We start from the raw sequence: 16,575 nt of genomic DNA, 5'->3' as shown, positions 1-16,575 counted from the left end.
ACACACACACACACACACACACACACACACACACACACACACACACACACACACACACACACACGTTCTCCTGGTCATGATGACTTCATTAAATCGGCCTTGGTACTGCCAAAGCACCATGATGTTCTTCAAGCTAACTGCCGCAGATATAATTTTAGAACATTTCTAAGCTTTAAAAGAAGAAAAATGACATATTTTCCCAAGAAAGGAGTTTAAAAAAAAGATAATCAATGGGATGTGATTCTTTTTTGGTTTTCTGCTGTTTTTCATTTGCATGAGGAATTCGACTTCCTTGGCCAAGTCGCCCAATCATCTGGTACAAGATCACCAATTTACCGTCTCATTTCTTCCCTTTGTGCGCTGCGTGCTGCATTCCTGCAGTGCGTACGACACGTGCTTGGATAAACTAGGAATTCAGTGCAATTTTCATGATCTTGGCGGTCAGGGCAGATTTTTTGAATGGCTTGGCTGGAGCGTGAAAGGTCACACAGCAGAGTGGAGGCAAACACTCACACTTGGTTTTGTTCCTTCCCCATCGTCCATGAGGAAACGTAAGGTATTTTACGGTAAGTGCCAGACACAGTGCCTCGCCCACATGCAAAAAGCTGTCATCTCCAAATGAGCGCTGTACAGAGGAGAACCCCCCCCCCCACACACACACTGGGACACCCACTCTGTAATTATGCCTATTGTGTTCCTTTCCTGTTGCACAGAAAGAAAAAAATCTCCATCTCAGTCACGCTGTGCTGCTGACCTCCTATCTGATTTTTTTTTTTAGCTTACAGCTTATCTGACCCAGTCTGGCCTTATATACATAAACACTTATAGCACACACACAGACACACACGCACGCACAGTGCCTTTGTATAAATACTGGTATCAAAACACTTCCAGGGATTTTGAGTTGTTTCCTTGGTACTGAGGTGGTGAAACAGGCTCAGCTTTTAAGGGAAAATTTGGATTTTTTGACTCTGTTTGCTTTTACGGCCACCAAATGAAATAAAAACAGCAAACTGAAATACAGAAAACCCCGTCACTTATCAGCCTTCGGCTAAACCACAGTTCGGGTTGAGTCTTCCCCCATGACTATGCCCCCCTCCCCCCACCAAATCTACAAACAGTGTTGCCATCAGACCTTTTTTTTTTTTTTTTTTTTTATAAATTGTTTTATTTTTTCAGGCTCTCGTTGTTACAAGATGCTATCAATGAGGAAAGACACAATAAGGGTGGCTCCTGCAGGGAAGCTGGGAAAATACAGGAAGTGAGTGTTGTGAGGACAGGAAGTCACAGTAAAGCTGTTTGTGAGGGAGCAGCCAGCTGTCAGTCCTCTCAGATAAGCGAGGATAAGAGCGGCACTGGGGTGAATCGGTCTTACCGTTCAGTAAGGCCGGCCGTCGCACAAGTTCTTCAGAACGCAGCCCTCAGACATTCCAGAAACAATGACACATGACCACAAAAGACACGCACACAGTCCTAACTCTCGCAAGCTGTCAATCTTAGAATTAGCGTCCTTCGTTCCAGGAATGCTCCCCAACCCTTCGTGCAAAATGATGTCATCGGCCCTTTTTAACATTAGCATGTGTCTGTGGTGCTTTTTGTTAGTGTGTGTCTGTTTATATATACACATGCATTATGTATTATTGTTGGTTTGGTGTTAGGGCCCAGTAATTTAACTTTTATTTCATGTAGTCTGTAGCCAACACGGGCAAGCCCGGGCCATAAGAGAAATGTGGGTGTAAGCCAGGAGGCTCTGACTTGGTTTTATTCTTGGACTAGAGTAGCTTTGCATAATTCACAGTTCGAAATTAGCCTTATTTATCTCATAAGGGGTCCTGATGCAGACGTTTGTTTCATCTACTTTCTGAAATGAGCCGTTTCGACTCCCTCTTACATCCCTTCAGCCCAGCTTTGTTCTGACTGACTGTCAAAAACACCTTAACGGCAGGTGGGTAAGGTTTCTGTGCCTGAGATCGTGTTACGAAGATCCATTCTTAGTGACGACATCGAGACCCAGGAGTAGAAAAAAACTGTGTCAAACAGAGTTCAGAGCTTTTAGCTCACGGGGACTTAAAACTGAACTTTCAATTACTGAGCTTTTAATGTGAGCAGTCACCATGGTAACAGATCTGATCCGATCTGAACACCAAGACAGAAAAACATTGGCCAGTTTGATAAATTACTATAAAACAGAAATCATAGAAAAAAAGAGACTTCAGAACTTGAATAAGAATAATTTGATCTTTAAGTTTCTTTCATTATCACAGCAACTGAAAGCTGTCTCTATACTCTTTAGCACACTCAAACTAGAAGTGTCAACAGCATATCTACGGTAGCCCTGAAAGGCCAAATGCTCTCCAACAAGAAAAATACTCCCAAAGCACTCAAAACGCAACACATATGGAATAAAACACAACGGAAAGAAGAAAAAATGGCACAAAAACTCACAAAACCAAACTGAAGATAATACTGTCGATACACGTTTGATGTTATGTGAATGCCTGCACCTTGTTCTGCCGCACAACACGGAAGAATCCTCCCCTTTTTTAAGTGTCCGATCCTTCACGTGTTTTGGTTTCTTTCATTTCCGCCGTTATTTTGTTGTTTCTCCAAAAACACTTTCTTTTGTTTTATAAGTTTTGTTTTTTTCCTAGTTCTACTGTGTTTTATTCAACTTCATTTGTGTTGATTTTTTTCTATTTGTGTTGTATTTTGTGAAATTCGACAGGTTGTTGACGGGTTGTTTGTTGCAGTGAAAATAACCTCTCAGGGCCACCGTATATTTCAGCTTACTTACAGTACCTGTTTGACATAATATAAACTAAAAGCAGCTTAAAAACAAGAAAAAAGGCTCAAAGTGAACAACAGTATTTCTTGACCTGCAGCAGCTACACTGACCCACTGATGTCACTGCATGTGACATGTGTCCATGCTAACTGACTGTTAGCACGAATCCATCTATGAAGTTATTTGATAACTTCTGTTGTTTTTAGCAAAATTTATAAGAGGATTTTTAAAAAGTAGATAAAGAACTGACAGATTTATTATGAATAACCATGCCATGACTCTGGATGGCTTTTAAATTACAGGAGGACTGGATAGGTCACAGAACAACAGCAGTTAAATGCGGCTGTAATTATTACTGGCCAGGGAGTTAAAAATAACCCACATACTCACTCTGCATGATACTGAAGTCACTAAACACTGCAGGTAATAACAAAATCCACCCACCCAAGTTTTTAAATAGTGCTGGGTACACGTTTATATTAGTTAGTCTGCAAGGACATGCTTATGCACAGCTGTTAGCGTGTACCTGTACTGAGCAGACGAGCTGGCACGTTAAAGATGAAGTCAGACGCTGAATCTCGGACTTCTTGGTCTTCGTCCTGCAGCAGCACGAACAGACTCCTCCACAGTGAAACTGTCGTGGACAGACCTGCCACAGCACACACACACGGACAGATAGATACTCATACACAAGGTCATCAGCCACAAGCAGCCTCTCACATCAAAGCAAACTTCAGGCTGTTACATTACTGAGGCTCACCCAGTGGCAGACGAGGGCTGGTCAGCAGGGTGGACGTACATTTGACCAGCACCCTTGCGGCCGCCAGCTTGACCTCCGCTGGTCGCTCCTCGCTGCAGCACGAGCACACCAACGCCCCCCACTGAGTGAAACAAGCCACTGCACTCAAACTCTAGATGGTAGATTAATTAGAAAAATACAGTTCAGCTATATATGAATGAGGAAGTTTAACCCACTTCTCACAGATGTATTTGCCACTTGAGCACAAATACAAATACAGTTCCACCAAAGAACAAAGTAAGAAAATGATAACGGCAAGCTTCACATTTTTGTCCACAGCAAGAACATATTTTTCATTCAGAGCATATGGTGGCTGGTGTATGCTTACTGTGAATACCTTGGGACATTGATAAAATAGAAAAGAAAGGATGTGCTATGCTAAAACCCCCCACAACAGTTCGTGAAAGATCTGAGAGCTAAAGAAGCTTTGCAATAATTCCCAGGGATCCAGAGTCTTGCAGAGTCCACAACGCTTGTCGTGGAATAGAGACGGGCATCGGTGCACACACGATGCTTAACCTGCACATCTGTGAAGGCACCATTAATGCTAAACAACATACAGATTATGCTAGTATCCAGATGGTGTCTCTTTCATGGAACACCTTTCTTATTTCAGCAAGGAAATGCCAAACCACATTCTGGTTGTATTCCAGTAAAACGGATAAAAAAAAGAACTGGTTCTAAACTGGTCTGCCTGCAATCTAAACTTGCTATGCACTGGTAACATTTTGGGCTTTATCAAACAATAACACAGCAGAGAGGTTGCACTGTAAGTAAATGGGAAAACATCCTATGTACTCATCTAATGCATCCAGAGTCTTGCTAAAAGAAGTATTTATGCAGATTAACCATTTTCATTTGGTGAAGCAATATAATGTAGTAGTTTAATGTTACCAATACTTCCCCCATATCGGAACCATTGATCTGTAGTAAAGGCATTAATCACTAAAGTAGCAGCTAGCTAAAACTAAAAGGGACCAGGACAAGGCTGAAGGCTGGTGGTAACAACCTCCACCCCTCAGATTCTTTGCAGGATTACTACACAGCTGATGATGAGCTGGTCGTTACCTGCGGGTCAGAGTTCACCAGCTGAATCCCCAGTTGCGAGGCCAACGTCAGGGCAGCACAGTGGAGCTCCACGCTTGAAAACACAAAACCACATCAACTTCAAAACGGCCCATGCAAACAGTTTGCAGCTTTTACTCTAAAATATTTGTTCGATTTGCAGAAAAAGTGACATTTTTTAGTTATTTTTATTTGAGTGAATCGGCCCTTAAATTTGAAACATTTGCACAGTGACAGCATAACGTGCTCCTCAGGTTGTTCTGTGGAAATCATTACCCAAGGCTGCGGCGCCGTCAGCCACACACACACACCTCTCAACTGTATTGACTTACAATCCACAAAAGAAGTGTGCTGGTACTCACCACTACATTATGGGTCACAATAGCCCGAGTGCTATTCAATCACACGGCAGACAAGGGCAACCAGCAACCCGATCTCATCCCTCCCCGGCTCTAATCATAACCCTGGGGCCACTCCGAAGGGAAAGTGGATCCCCGGGTCCAGAGATTGTGGCCAGGAAAAGGCTTTGCAGGGCTAAAAGCCTTTGTAATCCAATCCTTATTCAAGCCTGTATTCTCTTGTCAGGGGTGAGAAAAGTACAGCAGTGGCTTGTCAAGAAAAGGGGCGTGTGTGTGTGTGTGCCAATGCATGTCAAAGGGGCTTAAGTACGAGCACATACACACAAATACTGGAAGAGTGTGTGCCAAAATTGGTTTGTGGTCAAATGCAGAGACGGGCCGGTGACTCATAATCTTTGACAAAAATAATGCTTTTAGCCTGACAGGTGTGAATAATCTAACGTAGGAATAATGGCGTGATGAAGGTCTTTGAGAGTACAGATATCAGCTTTCATCCACTTTTTTTTTTTAATAACGTTAAACTACCCGTCTCTCTGGCTTCGGGACACTTAAGTTATCAAAACACTTGAGCGGTACGCAGCTAACCACGCAAACATCCTGCAGAGAGGACCCTTCAGGTGCGCCCAGGTGTGGGGTTAAGGTGCAGCCAGTGAACCTGTGTGTCACTCCTTCATGGATTCCGGCTCCGAATGAGCCCCGACAACCTGACAGCGACAGCAGCGTGAGGGCTCTTTCACGAGCCGGAGAGAGGAAGGGGAAAAAAACAGAAAGAAGAAAAACAGAAAATGGAGGAGGAGGAGTGTGTGGTTGCATCTTTGCCCTGTACTACATTCACGTCTCCATCCATCACATTTAAAAGCTGCCCTGGGATTTACTTGGGAACTGTTTTGACAGCAGGTTTTCAGTTAGGACTCACACAGTTGCCTCCCTTTATAACGAATGTAAGTTTGAGGGGGACCCAGCAGGGCCCGTATGAATGTAGAGAGTAGCTGTAGCCGTCTCCTGTATCAATAACATGTACGAACATAACTTAAGAATGGGAAACGCTGTTAATTATGCATTAAAAGTGGGATTTTGAGGGTTAGCAGCACTGTAAATTTCTGCAGTTCAACATTGTTTACGAGAATTTGAATGCAGCGCAGAAAACCTCTTGGAACTGCCGGGAATTGATGTGGAATTTCACACAGCTGAAAAGCTCCCCCGTTCACTCCCAGCCCCTCCAGGCCTAGATGAGGCTATAAGTGTTTTGAGTTACAGGACGCAGACTTCACAGGCTGTAAACAGCTGTGAACTCTGGGAAATCAGTGAGGTTCGTGGGTAATCACGGGGCTGAAACTCTCTACTTCAGACTCACTGTGACGATGTCAGAGATGGATGTCAGGGCGATGAAAACCACAAGAACCAGAACTTAGACACGACGTCTGAGTTCAAGGGTCAGGAGTAAATCTTTACGGATTCTGAACAGAAATCAAACGATACGCAGTGAAATAAATATTTGTCTTCAAGCCCTCTATCTTTACTCGGGTGGACACAGGTCACCACGGTTTTCCGTGTTTTGCAGAAGGTCATAGTACCTGGCACCAGGTACTTTTTCCATACCTGCTCTGCCAGGGTTGTTAGACTGCATGCCACCGATTGGCTGGTCAGTAGCGTCACTCCACGAGTCATTAGAGTGTCTCGTTCCCAAAAATCAAAACCGCCATTCTTGAAACTCGACAACGATGGAAATGGCTACAAAAAACAACGCAGTCTGACGAAAAGCCACAAGCTGAGCAGCAGGTATCTCGTCGCTGTTCGTGTCGCATATTAATTAAGTCAAAAAAACTGCTGCACGAGTTATCAGGTGTCTGTGACGACCATCTAAGGAGGAAACCTGCTAGCCAAGCTTGCTATAACCTTAATTCAATGTAATCTTATTTATAAAGCGCCAACAGCAACAATCGGTTCAAGAAGCTTTATATTAAAAGGTAAAAACCCTACAATAATGACCCCTTTATGAGTAAGCACGTGGTGACAGCGGGAAGGAAAAACTCCCTTTTAATAGGAAGAAACCTCCGACAGAACGAGACTCGGGGAACTATCCCGATCATCTGCTACAACCAGGTGGGGCAGCTAATCACTTAGCACGTCTACCTCTTATCGAAATATGATCACTTCTGACATCACGGGGCGGTGTCCATCTTTTATATACAGTAGTTCTTTTTACTGACCTGTGAGCAGAGTTCTGAGCCAATGTTAGGAGGTGCAACAAAACCTCCTCCAGGGACAAAACCCTTGCACCATCCTTCCAAGGAAGCTCGTCGCTGGAGCTCAGCACACACAAAACCTGCAGGACCTGAGAGGAGGAACGACATGACAGAGACAGCAGGAAGAGCGAGTAAGTAAGATACTTAAGCAAGATACACACTGATGTCATCAAATCATCCTTTTTCACCTCTCTGCCTCACGTACACACACATTACCAGAGCTACTGGTGAGGGAAGTTGCTCAGCGTCATCCATCAGCAGAGCTTTGGTGTCCTCTCTGCAGTGCTGCTGGCAAGTTGGCCCAAGGGTATTTTTACCCTTCTAGTCAGAGCCTCCCTATGCACACCCTAACCACGGGTACACAGCTGCCACACACACACACACACGTGTGCGGGTGAGCACAGCAGGCACTAAGAGGTCTTGTGTCTACTTTTTGCATCTTAACCTTGTGCTTTTTACTGTGCCCAGTCACTCGTACAGAGAGGCAGGCAGCTCACTGAGCACGAGGCGGAAAAGACCTGTTTTGTTCCGCCGCGCTAGACGCCTGTTAAAACACACACATCCAGGCGAGAACACATGTTGACATTCCAGCTGCATATCTCAATGATTATTATTTCTTTCAAGGCTCCAACCTGTTATTAGAGCTTTAAAATAAAGCTCACTTTATAAGATCTGTGTGGGCAGAGGGCAGGGCGAGCGGGTGCATGCAGCGTCTGTGTGTAAGCATCTGCCTGCGTGCTGCACTTTATGCATGTGAGCACTGAAACATCGAGGGAGCGAGGTGGGCCCGTGAGGTTTCTACGCCGTCATTCTGACTGATTGATCTGATACTAATCAGTTACCAACAAACACTGATTACATCACGGCTGATCAGAGAGAAGTCACAAAGTTGCTGTTATTAATCCATTTGGCGAATTTAAAAGCTGTTTTTATTACAGCGTCAATGAAAATAACGTGGTGCAGGAGGGGAGAACAATACTGAAACATACAGATAATTATGAACTCTCTTTCATTCTGCGAAGCATCTTTAAGCTTTGTTTCATTTTATTGTAATTATGTCGCATCGTGAGACTTTAAACAGCTTTTTCTCAGAGGACATTCTTCATGCAGAAGCATGAAGAATGTCACAAAAAGCTGATGAGACAGGATTTTTTTTATTCTTATGCAACAATTTATTACATTTTCCAGGTCCACAAATATTTTCCAACATAAATAAATCTGTATGTGAACGACTGACCTTGTTGGACCTTTAAAATTTGCTCTCATTGTAAGCACAAGGACACTTTGTTGAGGTATCATTCATGCAATTTACTGCATGTTGCAATAATAGATTTTATTAACTTTACAGGTAAAAACACTGAGCTAAGCTGGCTGTGTTAGCACTGCAAAGTAGCAGAATGGTGAACACTGAGGCAGATCATTTGAAACTAAATCAGCGCCAATAGTGGACTTTGTCTCAACAAAAACACAAATTACACTAAAATTAAATCAACCCAATTATGTAATGAAGTGGAAAATAGCTTGCTAGCATATCTGCCTTTAAAGCAATGTTTTGCAGTCATTCAGTTACAGCATACTGCCCCCAAATGGCCTAAAAAGTCTATTTAGCTTTAAGCAAACTGCACACACACTGGCTCAAGAGCGCTAACCTATAAAAACAATGGCTCATAGTGTACACATAGATAATGATAATGACAGATAATAGTGTCCATATTTCAGACTCCTGTTAAAAAGTCACTTTGTGGCACAAAGTAGAGGCCAATACATACAACAGCTCATTTGTACTCGTCAGGGAGGTTGTGGTGGGCGTAGCCTATTCCATAGACAATATTTCATCAAGTCTATTGGTTCCTTTCAACTCCAGTGAGAGTCAGTAAATCACTGGCCAAGAAATGCCAAGACATTGTCATTATTCATTTGGCCGCAGCATTTCTCTTTAACTGAAAAACTTCCAATATATATAATATAACCCCCCCCCCTTCTTTGCAGTACTAATGGGATTATTTTAGTTGTAATCACAGCCATCGAGTGTGTATTTTTCACTGTTCACCACCCGTCTGTCTGCTAACCCCGACAGCTGCTCTGACCATCTCTGCTGCTTCAGACTTTTACGGCCCGCTTTAACAAGCTCCCGTCTTGCGACATACTCGGCTGCCCACATACTCAAATATACACAGTCACAGTAAAGCATGCCAGCCCAGGCGAACAGACTTTCATAGCTGTAACATGCAAATAAATAGTCACGCCCACCCTGCATGAACAGGCACATTTGTAGTTTCCTGCTATAGTCTGTCCTGCAGGTCTAAAGAACTGGACCAGAGTCCATATATCTGCACGAGTCCTGAAAAGAACACAACTTTCCCTCAGCAGCTTTCCCATAATGCTTCACTGCAGATTAGGTTGAGCTATGGCAACTGGCCCATTGGGTTGGTGCGTCTATGGCGCAGAGGAGGCTCCACTTAACAGGCCCGACACATTAAACGTTAACTGCTGGCCTGTAAAGCAAAGCCTGGAGAAGAACGAACCCAAGCAGACACATGCCAGTCTGCAGCGCCGAGTGCTGTCAGCTCTGCAGGGGTGTTAGCGGCAGACGTGACAGAGCGGGTCCGCTGGCAGCCTGTCCTCTTTGGGAAGAAATACAACCTTCTGTCCCCAAACAGGAAATAGGTCGCATTTTCCTCTCCAAAACCTGTTAGCGTGGAAAGCTACCAAGCCTCTCAAGACTCAGTGTAAGTAAGTGAGCGAGTGAGTGAACCAGCTCACTGCAAGTGTGCTTGGCGTTTCCCCCTGTGGCCGATTAGCCTCTCACGCAAGGCTCTGCGAGATGGATTGGGATTTTAATCAGTTTGTAACCAGTGTCGCTGTGATTCAGGGAAACTGTGTCAGATAGAAAAAAGGAGCTCACCATTGTGTGATGTTAGAACTTTAAGATTATGCTGCTGCTGGCAGCAGGCGTCCACATATATATAAAACAACTAGACGTGTATACAGGCTCCCAAACAAAAAACACAACAAACAAATGAAACTCCTAGAATACGTTTGTGTAAATCTGTGTGTGTGCGTGTGGTCTCACCTTGGCCAAACACTGTGGGTGAGTCTCATGAAGAGCCAGACTGGTCAGGTTAGACTGGGTGGTCTCATCCAGCCACTCAGGCCTCCTCTTCCTTTCCTCCTCCTCTTCCTCCTCCAGCTTCCTCAGTAGCCCCTCTACTGCCAGCTCCCTCACCTCGTACTGCGGGTACTGCAGCAGATGGTCCAGGAGCTTGGTCTTCAGCTGGGGGCCGTCCCAGAGCTCAGGGAACTCTACACCTGCGCTGAGGCCCACCCGAGCCAGGCTGAGGAGGTACTGGGTGCTGCCAGGCCCAAAGGTGGCAGAGGAATTGCAGGAAGTGACCAGTTCTGAGGCCGTGAGGACGGACAGAGTCTTCTGACGGAGTGTGCCGACCTCTGAATCTGACAAACACATGAAACATAATATTAGCTGACAGCAACAAACAAACAGTTATTTAAAAGTCATTTTTATTCCAAACTTACAAAGTCAAACTTTTTAGAAACACTGCCATGTAAATTAAAACCGGCCATGTTATCTTCTGCTAGCATTCATCTGATGATATCATACTACAACGCTTTGGTTTAGTGCCACAAACCCACACGGAGCAACCCATTAATAATGCCAGCTGGCTCCTAAATGACTAACCAGCAAACATTTCCCAAACAGCATGGTGTATGTACAAACAGGAATCAGATGAGAGATACAAGTTACTGGAAATACCAGTTTCAAATAGGCCTCCGGAGCTCTGTCACACCTCAAAGTTGCACAGCACTGACACAAAAATAGCCCATCGCACAACCTACAGTATGATTTTATTTCTCGTCTCCATTGCTGCCTCTGGTTCAGATCCAGTATTCCTTTGAAAAAGGCCAAGTTCCTCTTAGAAGGTAGATCCGGTTTCCAAGTGCCTCTTTATCCTACTTGGCACCAAGTAAGCATTAGCCAGTTTCTACCAACATGCCTTTGCTGTGAGGGCTTGTTGCTATCAGCGGTCAAGCTAAAGCATTTTCATGAGTGTCTAATATGGTATTGATTGATTCATGACTTTTTGCGAGGTCACAGTAACATTATCACAGTGTCACAAAGCCTCATGGTAGTTGTAGTCTTGCTCCCAGTGCACACAAAGTGAGAATCTACAGGATAGATAACCATCTTAAAGCAGCCCATTGGTCGAGTTCACACTCATGATCTTGTTCTCTTTAGAGCTGTGTTTTTCATAGTTCTGTTTGTTGACATCCTGTCAGTGTGTACTTGATGCTTGGGCTCTCCTTCCCAAAGGAAGACTGTTCAGTGACGTCAGAGATAACATACGAGGAGGACCGCGACACTAAAAGAATCCTGGATGGAAATCTACCGGAGAATGCTGAAAAACGATTAGTTATGTCTCCCGACTCAGCCAATACCAAGAAATAAAAACTCTAATTTGCCTTTTCAGACACACCAACCTGGTCCTTGGAGTAAGTCTGAATCACGACTGAAAGAGAGCAGGCGATACAAGTTTCCTCCAAAATGTGGCTCGCCTTATCCTTAGTTTTCCAGGCATACTGTATCTACCCTAGGATAGACCCACAACACGCTGGGAAGACTATGTATCTCACCTGGTTTGGGAACACCTTGAATGCAGGTGTACTTTGAATGTACCCCAAACTTCCTTCTTCCCGTTATTATTTTCAGACACTACAATTTCTAAGCAGTTGTATTGCAGTCTGATTTCTTCACAAGCTAAACACACACACACACACACACACACACACACAAACACACACAACACACACACATCACACACACACACACACACACACACACACACACGACACACACACACACACACACACACACACACACACACAACAACACACACACAACACACACACACACACACACCCCCTTTGTGATGTGAACAGATGCATACAACAGGCCAAGCTGAAGAAGCCAGTGTCGTCTGTTCCTGTCTATTTTGACTTTTATTGGAAAGACTGCGTCAGTGTCTGTTTGGAAAAGCCCATGGTTGTGCCAGCCCGGCCACCTGTGAACACGCACCCTCGAGGAGTGATGGACACACATGTGCACACATACGCGCACACTTCCTGTGAAATATAAGAAGAATCCAGAGGCGGGGCAGCAATATAGTAACCCGATGCCATGCTCACACTGTGCTCCTCCCTACAGTACTGTTTCAAGACTCCACACAGACCCTGCTTTGACAGCCAACTCAATTAGTTTAACACACACACACACACACACACACACACACACACACACACACACACACACACACACACACACACACAGAAAGCTTATGAAACCCAGTGCAACTCAATCTGGCCCCACAGCGCCACTCAAAATGTGGCTTGACAAAAGAGCGGGAAATGCCGCATTCCTCCAGAGATGGGCTGGGTTACCGTAGAGATGGCCAGGTTATTATGGAACCTGATCCTCAAAGGGGGGTCCGAGGCCAAATAAGCATAGCCTAATGGTTATAATGGCGGGGGTAAGGGCACAGTAATGACACCGATGATGAAGGGAGGAAAGAGAAGAGGATGACTGAAGGACAAAGGGTGCGTGTCAAAAAGAAAACAGCTGTCGGTCAAGGTGGAACGAAGTGAAAAACTGTGTGTGTGCGTCAAAGGGTTTTAAAAACAGCATGTTGCCATTTGCTTGTCATATGCTGATACAGTCAACTATGAAGCTCCGATCCTAGACAGACGACAACGCTACACGCACTCACGGCGAGCAACCTGAGACGCAAGAGGCACAAAAATATGTTGAGTGAAGGTCAGCAGAGAAGAAAAAGGAGAAACTGAAAAATCCCAAACCAGGGAGGAAAGGACAGAGCGAGAGAGGAAAAACATCATTAGTCAGGATGCAAAGCTGCTTTTTTATGATGGTCTTTATTAAAACTAGAGTGGCGGAGGAGGCAGGAGCAGCCAAGCGTTGCCCCAGTAAATGAAAGGCGTTCCTGTGAGGGCCATTTCACCGCGATTTTTCATGGCTGATCATAAATAGCCATTGTTCTCCCACAGCTGTGTTTATTTAAAATCGGTGTCTGCACTTGTGTCTCTTCATTACGCTCGTGTGCAAACCTGCAGCTGGACCGTGGCCAGACTCCATTAAGCCGTATTACCATGTGATATTTCGGGATGCTCTGGGATGCGGTCGGGCTCGTGTGACTGCAGCTTGAGAACGGGGTTAATAAACGACACGTAAATGCAGGTCTTAGCGAAGAGCTTTAGTGCAACGTGATGGTGAATTTCACACATTTACAGACTGCTCAAAAGAATGTAAACTACTTATGGAATTAACTGTGAATTTTTAGCCATATTAGCAGCATGGCTCTAATGATGGCGGCACCGATTGTTCAAGACGGAAATATAAAAAACTATTAAATGGAATGGGATGAACAATATGTTAGGTATTGTTAATCAAATGACCCGTGAGCTATTTTGCCATCAGATTAACTAATTGTAAATAATTTTAATCCCAAATTGAGACAAAACATCCCAAGTTTTGTCTCAACATCAGTTCAGAAGCCCGTGACCAGGGCAGATCCCAAGATTTTTAGAGCCCACCGGCCAGAAAATGTGCTGGGGCCCCCCCACTACCTCAAACCACCATCTGAATATGTACCCAACCACCAAGTTCTTATTAGTCCTTTAACAACACTTCCTGTGCTAAAATAAGATTAAGCCCTTCTGCCGAAGTGATTAAACTCACCTTCATTGGGGATTTTTAAAAACCTTTTAACCCTTTCTGATAAATTATTACATTAATTTTCTGTTTATTGACTAACAGATTAAGTGAATAGTTAATGCAGCACTTTTAGCTGCTCCCTTACTCCAAAGGGGTTGCAGCCGTGGATGGATCCCCATATTTTGACCTGACAAAGCCTGATGCAAAGCTCCAGGTCTGAGACCATCACAGAGTATGCTCCTATTCTTAAATCAGGGATCTTTTGCCTGTCAGTGATATTAGCATTAACCACGAAACCACACAGCAATATTAGTAACTGATGCAGCGCTACTACTTTATTTAATTCAAATGCCATCCGCTCTACAGCTCTACAGATTTGTGCTGAATATTTGGCTCCAAGGAGCAACCTGATATCTCTAATAATCAAGGGGAGGCAAACAGTGGGGAAACGGCTCACCATCTCTCTCGTCTGAGCAGGACCACCAGAACAGTTCAATTTCTGGGCTCAGAGTGTGCAAAGACATACGAATAAAGAGAATGCTAACCACAGTAAAGCAAACATCGATCAAGGTCTGTGGTTATGCTGATTCCCCCTGCATATCTGTCATGTTTTAGTACATGAAATTCAAGACTTGAACAATCCTGTTTTACCCCGGTGGTATTAGCTTTTCATCGAAGACACCCAAATTTTCAAAGAGTACAAATACTCTGGAGTTCAAATTTTGGCAGTCCGTGAAAAACAACAGAGTGATTGCACACGCAGGAAAATCAAAAGCCTCGGCAGAGAGTGATGCTGCAGAGAACAGAGTTCATATGGTCTCAGACTTTGCTTATCCTGTGTGCACGCAGAAGAGAGGAACACAAGTGCTATATGTGTGATGGTCTGTTTTACACTAAAGGTCAAATATTTGAACTAAACGTAACCACAGCATCTGGTTTAGGTCAACCTTGCAGTTTGTGGTTTATGGGAGGACGGGTACTGAGTGGGTGCAGAGGGTCAGCATTCTGCTCCAGGAAACACTGAACTCAACAGCTACATCCAGCCCAACACCAGAATCGTTTTCACCACAGCTCATTTTTAGAAGTGTCACTGGGAAATATACACACTTTGAATATTATGCAATGCCCGAGATCATATGACGAAGGGTGGGTGAGTGTTCTATATAGTCGTTTAAGAGCTGTACCACAAAACTGGGAGAAGAGGCGTGCTGCTGCTCTATTAGCGCTTCCCATAGCCCACTAAAAGCTGGTTGTAAAGACGCTTTGCTGTGTCGAACTAGAGCTCTGGCAAGATGCGTGCACGTGCTCTCACACGCAAGCACACAGCTGGATTTCACATCAGCCTCCACCGTCATTACCCAAACTGTGAAAAACAAACCCCAGACGCTACGTGTGTGTGTGTGTGTCTGACAAGTGTGAGAGAGCGGGCCCTCTTATTAGCCTAAAACACCAGCCCCACATATACATCTGTCCTAAAAATAAAAGGACGCTAAAACAAAAAGAGCTTTAAATAATATTTCGGAAAAACACCCCAAAAAGACAAAACATGAAATACAATTTTAGATGAAAAGAGAAGCACTCAAATTGCTTTTTACAACCACTTTTGTTCAACATTTAAGTGCTTTGTGTCTAACACTCTCACTCCGATTAACACATTGGGATCAACTTGGGGATTGTCCAAGGATACTTAGGAATGCAGACTGGATCAAACCAGTTAGCTCCGACCTTTCCCGTCTCATGTTTTCTCTACTGGCTGGTTTGCTAACCACAGACAAAACGGTGGGAAAAATTAACCAATGGTTCTCGAGTACGCTTTCTCTCACTTGCCGAGCAGGTCAGAAATCAGCAGAGATACCATATAAGCCACGCCCCTATTAAAAGCCACACACCATTTCGAAGGCTTTTATACATTTCTTTGATACAGAACGCAGGCCAGGTGACTGTGGTGGTGATCCTCGAGATCAGCATTTCCCCAACCCTGCTGTATTTCACTGCAACTGCAGTCAGCCGTTCATCTTCTGCTGTGAGCTGGAGAACTGCTTCAGGTGGCCATACGCTGAGCTCACTGAACAAAATAAGGGCTACAGTTGGCAGCTACTGTCTAAGATGGTGGAGCTCGTCTATCCTCCAAGTATTTAGTACTTTTATCTTACAGGTTTAAAATGCTCAATTTTTATTCCCTAAATCTTCCAGATCAATAGTCGTCAAGTCAAGTAGCCTCCTTTTTTTTCAAGCTCTTAAGACTACCATGACCTGGATGACTACAAATCTACACAGACTTGTAGAGAACTAGTTAATAAGCTTGTTTTTTTCTGAACAGCTAGACCACTGCTTACTAATGATCCCTAAGCTTATGAGCTGTGAGCAGTTTGATTCGTGCACCCCAGTTTTATGATTATAACGAGGTAAAGCTCAGCATTTCACACAAAAACATTAACGATGAGGTCAGAACACTCAAATAAAATGGTAAATAGTAAAGTCCAAGACATCTGCAGAGTGGTGTATTCTACAGTATTTCATAGGAGGAGGGTGAGCAAGTTATTCAGCTCTTGGCACTAGACTGCAGATGGTGCACAATTC

The 16,575-nt window shown here is 44.2% G+C and overlaps 1 protein-coding gene across 1 annotated transcript in view; it reads right to left on the bottom strand.

The window, feature by feature from the left end:
* Nucleotides 1–16,575, bottom strand: part of thada (THADA armadillo repeat containing) — a 130,505-nt gene that overhangs the window by 20,242 nt on the left and 93,688 nt on the right. Inside the window, exons 32-36 of the mRNA XM_005936863.2 lie at nucleotides 10,327–10,706; nucleotides 7,218–7,342; nucleotides 4,652–4,724; nucleotides 3,545–3,695; nucleotides 3,311–3,433 (exon numbers count right to left, since the gene is read on the bottom strand). Of these exons, the coding sequence (XP_005936925.1) occupies nucleotides 3,311–3,433; nucleotides 3,545–3,695; nucleotides 4,652–4,724; nucleotides 7,218–7,342; nucleotides 10,327–10,706 (852 nt within the window). The remainder of the gene's footprint in view (nucleotides 1–3,310; nucleotides 3,434–3,544; nucleotides 3,696–4,651; nucleotides 4,725–7,217; nucleotides 7,343–10,326; nucleotides 10,707–16,575) is intronic.

Source organism: Haplochromis burtoni, unplaced genomic scaffold, assembly GCF_018398535.1.
Source record: "Haplochromis burtoni strain Fernald_Lab_line unplaced genomic scaffold, NCSU_Asbu1 Contig_215, whole genome shotgun sequence".
Lineage (NCBI taxonomy): Eukaryota > Metazoa > Chordata > Actinopteri > Cichliformes > Cichlidae > Haplochromis > Haplochromis burtoni.
Note: the sequence above shows the minus strand (reverse complement) of the source record. Positions and strands in the feature narration are given on the sequence as shown.